General features: G+C 46.3%; 1 protein-coding gene across 7 annotated transcripts in view; it reads left to right on the top strand.

Moving 5' to 3' along the window:
- Positions 1 to 206: 206 nt before the first annotated feature.
- BIRC6 (baculoviral IAP repeat containing 6) overlaps positions 207 to 8,665 on the top strand; it is a 471,996-nt gene continuing 463,537 nt past the window's right edge. For all 7 annotated transcript variants that reach the window (XM_073557613.1, XM_073557615.1, XM_073557616.1 and 4 more), the window contains exon 1: positions 207 to 650. In XM_073557613.1, the coding sequence (XP_073413714.1) occupies positions 248 to 650 (403 nt within the window). In that variant the 5' untranslated portion in view covers positions 207 to 247. The remainder of the gene's footprint in view (positions 651 to 8,665) is intronic.

Below are 8,665 nucleotides of genomic sequence, written 5' to 3'. Positions count from 1 at the left end.
CCAATAGCTGAGAGCACTCCCCCCCGACGCCGCAGTGTGGGAACCGTGCGGCGCTTACTCAAATTGTCTGAGTCACTGTCCGAGTTTCTGGTCAATAAAGTTTGTTTGATAAGCAAAAAAAAAAAAAGCAACGCAGTCCGCCCTGTGGCTGGCAGCATGCACACGCACGGCCGTCAGGCGAGCGCAGGTGTCGTCACTTCCGGTGTCCCCTCCTCCTGTCCGTGCGGCTTCCTGGCTGCTGCCCCGGATGGTGTATAGCGGTAGTGAAGCTGCTGCTGCTCCCCTGTCACCTGACGCAGCGGCCGGCGGCCCTCCTCCTCCTCCTCACCCGGCTCCTGGACCGGACTCCTCTTCCTCCTGCCCTCGAACTTCTCGTTCGTCAGCCTCTGAGCCTCGTTCTTCCCCCGGCCTCCCCGCCCCGGTGTCCCGCCCGGAGGGGGCCCGGCTGCCGAAGATGGCGGCGGGGGCTGCGGCGGGATTCTCGGAGTGGTTAGTTCTCAGAGATGGATGTTTGCGCTGTGACGAACATGGAGTGAGCAGTCTGTCCTATCATCCGGCGCTGAACGCCATCCTGGCTGTCACTGCCCGGGGCAGCATCAAAGTCATCGATGGCACGTCAGGGGCGATCCTCCAGGCGTCAGCCGTGCACGGTGAGTGTCGGGGTGTGGGGCTGTCACCGAGACGACGTGTCAGTAGCACCGACCGCAGCAGCTGTTATACACAAGAGCATGTATAGGCCACTGCCTGTGCTGGAGGGCGAGGAGGGGGGATCCCTGCCTGCGCGGAGGAGGGGGGATCCCTGCCTGCGCGGAGGAGGGGGGATCCCTGCCTGCGCGGAGGAGGGGGGATCCCTGCCTGCGCGGAGGAGGGGGGATCCCTGCCTGCGCGGAGGAGGGGGGATCCCTGCCTGCGCGGGGGAGGGCGAGGAGGGGGATCCCTGCCTGCGGGCGAGGAGGGGGATCCCTGCCTGCGGGCGAGGAGGGGGATTCCTGCCTGTGCTGGAGGGCGAGGAGGGGGATCCCTGCCTGCGGGCGAGGAGGGGGATCCCTGCCTGCGGGCGAGGAGGGGGATTCCTGCCTGTGCTGGAGGGCGAGGAGGGGGATCCCTGCCTGCGTGGGAGAGGGCGAGGAGGGGGATCCCTGCCTGCGTGGGAGAGGGCGAGGAGGGGGATCCCTGCCTGCGTGGGAGAGGGCGAGGAGGGGGGGATCCCTGCCTGCGCGGAGGAGGGCGAGGAGGGGTATCCCTGCCTGCCTGTGCTGGAGGGCGAGGAGGGGGATCCCTGCCTGTGCTGGAGGGCGAGGAGGGGTATCCCTACCTGCGCAGGGGAGGGCGAGGAGGGGGGATCCCTGCCTGCGCGGAGGAGGGCGAGGAGGGGTATCCCTGCCTGCGCGGGGGAGGGCGAGGAGGGGGGGATCCCTGCCTGCGCGGGGGAGGGCGAGGAGGGGGGACCCCTGCCTGCGCGGGAGAGGGTAAAGGATCACACAAACATGGACAGGGATCCCTTTCCTACCCTTGTCAGCATTAATAATATTATAGGTGAAGATCTCCTATAAACATGTACAAAATGGTCAGTCGCAAACATTTGGTTAACATGATCACTGTCAACTTAATAAGTAAGGAAGAAGTGGATCCCTGTTAGGATTTACTAATAGGTTGGATTAAATCCCAGTCAGCAATAAGAGCAGTGAGAGATATCCTTATCGTTGTAGAATTCCTGTCTGCATTTATAAACTGGGCTTCACAGAAGTTTATAACGTACAGCGGTACAATTAAAAAATCATATTTTTTCCACAAAAATGATCTTTTCACCCCCAATTTTTATTTTTCCAAGGGTAACAGGACCCTAAAAGTTATTGTGCAATTTGTCCTGAGTACGCTGATACCCCATATGTGGGTGTAAATGACTATTTGGGCGCATAGCAGAGCTCGGAAGGGAAGCAGCGCCATTTGACGTTTTTGGCTAGAATTGAGATCGGACACCATGTCGCGATTGGAAAACCCCTGATGTACCAAAACAGTGGAAACCCCCCACAAATGACACCATTTTGGAATCTAGACCCCCCAAGGAACTTATCTAGATGTGTGGTGAGAACTTTGAACCCCCAAGGGCTTCACAGAAGTTTATAACGTACAGCAGTACAATTAAAAAATCATATTTTTTCCACAAAAATGATCTTTTCACCCTCAATTCTTATTTTTCCAAAAGTAACAGGACCCTAAAAGATATTGTGCAATTTATCCTGAGTACGCTGATACCCCACATGTGGGGGTAAACCACTATTTGGGCGTATGGCAGAGCTCGGAAGGGAAGCAGCGCCATTTGACGTTTTTGGCTGGAATTGAGATCGGACACCATGTCGCGTTAGGAAAGCCCCTGATGTACCAAAACAGTAGAAACCCCCCACAAATGACACCATTTTGGAAACTAGACCCCCCAAGGAACTTATCTAGATGTGTGGTGAGCTCTTTTAGTCCCCATTTTTTTATTTTCCCAAGAGTAACAGGAGAAATTGGACCCCAAAAGTTGTTGTCCAATTTGTCCTGAGTACGCTGATACCTCATATGTGGGAGAAAACTACTGTATGGGCACACGTCGGGGCTCGGAAGGGAAGTAGTGACGTTTTGGAATGCAGACTTTGATGGAATGGTCTGCGGGTGTCATGTTGCGTTTGGAGAGCCCCTGATGTACCTAAATAGTGGAAACCCCCCACAAGTGACCCCATTTTGGAAACTAGACCCCCTAATGAACTTATCTAGATGTGTGGTGAGCACTTTGAACCCCCCAGTGCTTCACAGAAGTTTATAACGACCGGGCGTGAAAATAAAAATATCGTATTTTTTCAACAAACATCATCTTTTAGTCCCCATTTTTTTTATTTTCCCAAGGGTAACAGGAGAAATTGGACCCCAAAAGTTGTTGTCCAATTTGTCCTGAGTACGCTGATACCTCATATGTGGGAGAAAACTACTGTATGGGCACACGTCGGGGCTCGGAAGGGAAGTAGTGACGTTTTGGAATGCAGACTTTGATGGATTGGTATGCGGGTGTCATATGCGTTTGGAGAGCCCCTAATGTACCTAAACTATTGAAACTCCCCACAAGTGACCCCATTTTGGAAACTAGACCCCCCACCGAGCTTATCTAGATGTGTGGAGAGCACTTTGAACCCCCAAGTGCTTCACAGAAGTTTATAACGCCTGGGCGTGAAAATAAAAAAAACATTTTTTTCCGCAAAATTATATTTTTGCCCCCAATTTTTTATTTTCCTAAGGGTAACAGGAGAAATTGGACCCCAAAAGTTGTTTTGTAATTTGTCCTGAGTAGGCTGATACCCTACATGTGGGGGTAAAACACTGTTTGGGCACATGGCAGAGCTTGGAAGGGAAGGAGCACCATTTGACTTTTTCAACGCAGAATTGGCTGGAATTGAGATCAGACGCCATGTTGCCTTTGGAGAGCACCTGATGTGCCCAAACAGTGGAAACCCCCAATTATAACTCCAACCCGAACCTCAACACACCCCTAACCCTAACCCTAGCCCTAGCCCTAGCCCTAGCCCTAGCCCTAGCCCTAACCCTAGCCCTAACCCTAGCCCTAACCCTAGCCCTAGCGGGAAAATGGAAATAAATACATTTTCTTTTAGTTTTATTATTTTTCCCTAACTAAGGGGGTGATAACGGGGGGTTTGATTTACGATTTATGGCGGTTTTTATGTTTGGCGGCTGTCGCACGCTAAAAGACGCTTTTTATTGTAAAAATAGTTTTTGCATCACCACATATTGTGAGCTATAATTTTTCCGTATTTTGACCCACCGAGTCATGTGAGGTCTTATTTTTTGCGGGACGAGTTGACGTTTTTATCGGTACCATTTTCGGGCACGTGACATTTTTTGATCGCTTTTTATTCCGATTTTTGGGACGCAGAATGAACAAAAACCAGCGTTTCATGAATTTCTTTTGGGGGGGTGCGTTTACACCGTTCCGCGTGCGGTAAAATTGATAAAGCGGTTTTATTCTTCGGGTCAGTACGGTTACAGCGATACCTCATTTAGGTCGTTTTTTTATGTTTTGTCGGTTTTTTGCAATGAAAACTATTTTATATAAAAAATAATTATTTTTGTATCGCTTTATTCTGTGAGCTATAACTTTTTTATTTTTTTGCGGATGATGCTGTATGGTGGATCGTTTTTTGCGGGACAAGATGACGTTTTCAGCGGTACCATGCATATTTATATGCGTCTTTTTGATCGCGCGTTATTGCACTTTTTGTTCGGTGTTATGATAATAAATCATTATTTTTTGCTTCGTTTTTTATTTTTATTTTTTAAGGGGTTCGCTAAAGGGGTTAACTAATGGGACAGTTTTATAGGGCAGGTCATTACGGACGCGGCGATACCAAATATGTGTACTTTTATTGTTTTTGGTTTTTTTATATTTTGGAAAAATGGATTTATTGGGGAATTTTTTTTTTTTTTTTACTGATTTATTTAGCGATTTTTTTTTTTTTTTTTTTTTTTTTTTTTTATTATTTTTAACACTTTTTTTTTTTTTTTTTTTTTACTTTATTACCTTGTCCCAGGTGGGACATCACTGTCCTGTGACAGATCGCTGATCTGTCACATCACAGATCACTGTGACAGATCAGCGATCTGTCACAGGCACTGCTGCAGACTTCCTCATGCCTGCGCTTTGCAGGCAGTGAGGAAGTCAGCTCCCTGCAGGCCCCCGTCGCCATCTTGGATCCGGGGGCCTGTAGGGAAAGAGCCCCCCGCAGCAGCGCTGCACATTGCGCTGCCGTGGGGGGCTTAGGGAAGCACGGAGGGAGCCCCCTCCCTGCCGATGCTTCCCTTTAACCCCCGGTACACCGCGATCGCGTTTGATCGCGGTGTGCAAGGGGTTAACGTGTCGGGGGCGGTCCGTGACCGCCCCTGACACATTGTGCCGGGTGTCAGCTATGATAATTAGCTGACACTCGGCCGCGATCAGCGGCGCTCACCACGTGGGCGCCGCTGATCGCGATGACGTAATATTCCGTCCATGGTAATTAGGTCCATGGTCACATGGACGGAATATTACGTCAATTGTAGGTAAGGGGTTAATGTTGACTTGGAGATAAGTTTTTATTTAAAGGGGTACCATATTTTTTCCGAGCTCACAGTTATCAGGCATTTATGTTCTATCACGTGAATATAAAACAAGTTCTCAAAATGGGCAAACGCCTTTAATTTTCTGGCCATACACAGTAACCGTTCCAGGGAAATAAATCTGAGGGTTTTTTTTGTAGGCCAGCTTGTTTATAACCCTTATAACTTCCTAACAAAAAAACCCTATGTTTCCAAAATTGTGCTGATGTACACTCCCTGACAGAAGTTGTCGCTTATCCATGTTATGTAAATAAAAGCTTATAACCTGATGATAAATTCAACCTTTGGTTGTATAAATTATTCTTTTGAAAGCTGAAACCCTCCGAAATGTGGTTTAGGTTGAAATAATAAATTGGCATCATTGCAGAAATATTGATCATTTAATGGACAGAGAATGGTCAGATTTTGGCAAGACAGAAGTTTTGTCGTCCACAGAAAGTAATGTGATATTCAAACAAATAACTTAAAATACAAATACGGTTAGGTCCATATATATTTGGACAGAGGCAACATTTTTCTAATTTTGGTTCTAGACATTACCACAATGAATTTTAAACAAAATTCAGATGCAGTTGAAGTTCAGACTTGCAGCTTTCATTTGAGGGTATCCACATTAAAATTGGATGAAGGGTTTAGGAGTTTCAGCTCCTTAACATGTACCACCCTGTTTTTAAAGGGACCAAAAGTAATTGGACAGATTAAATAATTGTAAATAAAATGTTCTTTAACTAGTACTTGGTTGAAAACCCTTTGTTGGCAATGACCGCCTGAAGTCTTGAACTCATGGACATCACTAGACCCTGTGTTTCCTCCTTTTTGATGCTGTGCCAGGCCTTCACTGCGGTGGTTTTCAGTTGCTGTTTGTTTGTGGGCCTTTCTGTCTGAAGTTTAGTCTTTAACAAGTGAAATGCATGCTCAATTGGGTTGGGATCAGGTGACTGTCTTGGCCATTCAAGAATATTCCACTTCTTTGCTTTAATAAACTCCTGGGTTGCTTTGGCTTTATGTTTTGGGTCATTGGTCGTCGTTTCATACTACAGATGGACAATCAGTTTGGCTGGATCTGAGCACACAGTATGGCTCTGAATACCTCAGAATTCATTCGGCTGCTTCTGTCCTGTGTCGCATCATCAATAAACACTAGTGACCCAGTGCCACTGGCAGCCATGCATGCCCAAGCCATCACACTGCCTCCGCCGTGTTTTACAGATGATCATGAGCTGTTCCACGCCTTCGCCATACTTTACTCTTTCCATCATTCTGGTAGAGGTTGGTCTTGGTTTCATCTGTCCAAAGAATGTTCTTCCAGAACTGTGCTGGCTTTTTTAGACTTTTTTTTTTTAGCAAAGTCCAGTCTAGCCTTTTGATTCTTGATGCTTATGAGTGGCTTGCACCGTGCAGTGAACCCTCTGTATTTACTTTCATGCAGTCTTCTCTTTATGGTAGATTTGGATATTGATACGCCTACATCCTGGAGAGTGTTGTTCACTTGGTTGGCTGTTGTGAAGGGGTTTTTCTTCACCATGGAGATTATTCTGCGATCATCCACGACTGTTGTCTTCCGTGGGCGCCCAGGTCTTTTTGCATTGATGAGTTCACCAGTGCTTGCTTTCTTTCTCAGGATGTACCAAACTGTAGATTTTGCCACTCCTAATGTTGTATCAATTTTATCGGATGGGTGTTTTCTGTTTTTGCAGCTTAAGGATGGCTTGTTTCACCTGCATGGAGAGCTCCTTTGACTGCATGTTTCCTTCACAGCAAAACCTTCCAAATGCAAGCATCACACCTCAAATCAACTCCAGGCCTTTTATCTGCTTAATTGAGAATGACATAGCGAAGGGATTGCACACACCTGTCCATGAAATAGCCTTGGAATCAATTGTCCAATTACTTTTGGTCCCTTTAAAAACAGGGTTCCACATGCTAAGGAGCTGAAACTCCTAAACCCTTCATCCAATTTTAATGTGGATACCCTCAAATGAAAGCTGACAGTCTGAACTTCAACTGCATCAGAATTGTTTTGTTTAAAATTCATTGTGGTAATGTCTAGAACCAAAATTAGAAAAATGTTGCCTCTGTCCAAATATATATGGACCTAACCGTATTTGTATTTTAAGTTATTTGTTTGAATATCACATTACTTTCTGTGGACGACAACTTTTGTCTTGCCAAAATCTGACCATTCTCTCTCCATTAAATGATCAATATTTCTGCATGTGTAGAACCAAAATTAGAAAAATGTTGTCTGTCCAAATATATGTGGACCTAACTGTATATGTTGCATAACATTGGTGAATGAAGTTGTGGTGCTATTAGAGTCATATTTAATATTTTGTGTGACTTCCATGAGCTTGAAGGACTGCATCCATACGGTTCAACAATGATTCATACAATTTATTAATTAAGTCATCAGGAATAGCAAATAATGCAGTCTTGCATGCCTTCCAGAGTTCATCTAGATTCTTTGGTTTTGTCTTTCAAGCTTCCTCTTTCATCCTACCCCAAACATGCTCAATGATGATGATGTCTGGTGACTGGGTTGGCCAGTCCATGGGCACCTTGATCTTTTTTGCCTGGATGTACTTTGTTGTAGACATGTATAAGATGGAGCACCATCCTGCTGCAGAATTTGATCCCTTTTATGATTTGGAATATAAGAAGTAGCTAATACTTCTTGATATTTTATGCTATTGATATTGCCTTCCACCTTGCAAATGTTTCGCACACCCCCATACTGAATGTAACCCCAGACCATGATCTTTCCACCACCAAATGTAACTGTTTTTGGGTGTATTTTGGATCCATACGGGCTCCAGTAGGTCTCCTGCAGTATATGCAGCGGCTGTGGTGTAATTCTACTGAAGATTCATCAGAGAAATCCACCTTCTGCCATTTTTCCAGCATCAATCTGTTTAGCAGGCTGTGGGACTTTGCAAATGCCACACGGTTTTTTATTTGCCTTTTGTTTAGTGCTGGCTTCTGGGCACTGATTAGACCATGGAGGCTATTTCGAGACAGAATACTACAAACTGTTCTAGTTGACACAGGGACTTGAGGTGACCAAGCCTGTTGGAGCTCTGCTGCAGTGGAAGAGGAGCTTGCTTGGGATTTTCTAACCAACAAACGTTCCTCCTGAGCAGTTGTCTTGCGGGGTCTGCCGAACCTGGGCTTGTCAAACACATCTCCAGTTTCTTTGAATCTTTTTTCAATTCTTTGTACTTGACGCTGAGACACATTAAAGGTGCCAGCCACCTCTGCAGTGGATCTGGTCTTCAGCCTCTTGATAATCCAGGCTTTGGTCTCAGGGTGGATATCTGGCATGTTGTCAGAGCTCAAGTTGCTGCTCAAGTGAAGGTCTGGGGTGCTGGGTTTCTTTTTATACACACCCACTAATTAACTGATCATTTACTGAGCACAGGTCAGGATGTAAACTAGGATTGGGTGCATTATATGACCAGGCGACAAAACTTTTGTCTTGCCAAAATCTGACCATTCTGTGTCCCATTAAATGATCAATATT

Source organism: Dendrobates tinctorius, unplaced genomic scaffold (genome assembly GCF_039654945.1).
Source record: "Dendrobates tinctorius isolate UK_male_01 unplaced genomic scaffold, ASM3965494v1 ptg000250l, whole genome shotgun sequence".
NCBI lineage: Eukaryota > Metazoa > Chordata > Amphibia > Anura > Dendrobatidae > Dendrobates > Dendrobates tinctorius.
Note: the sequence above shows the minus strand (reverse complement) of the source record. Positions and strands in the feature narration are given on the sequence as shown.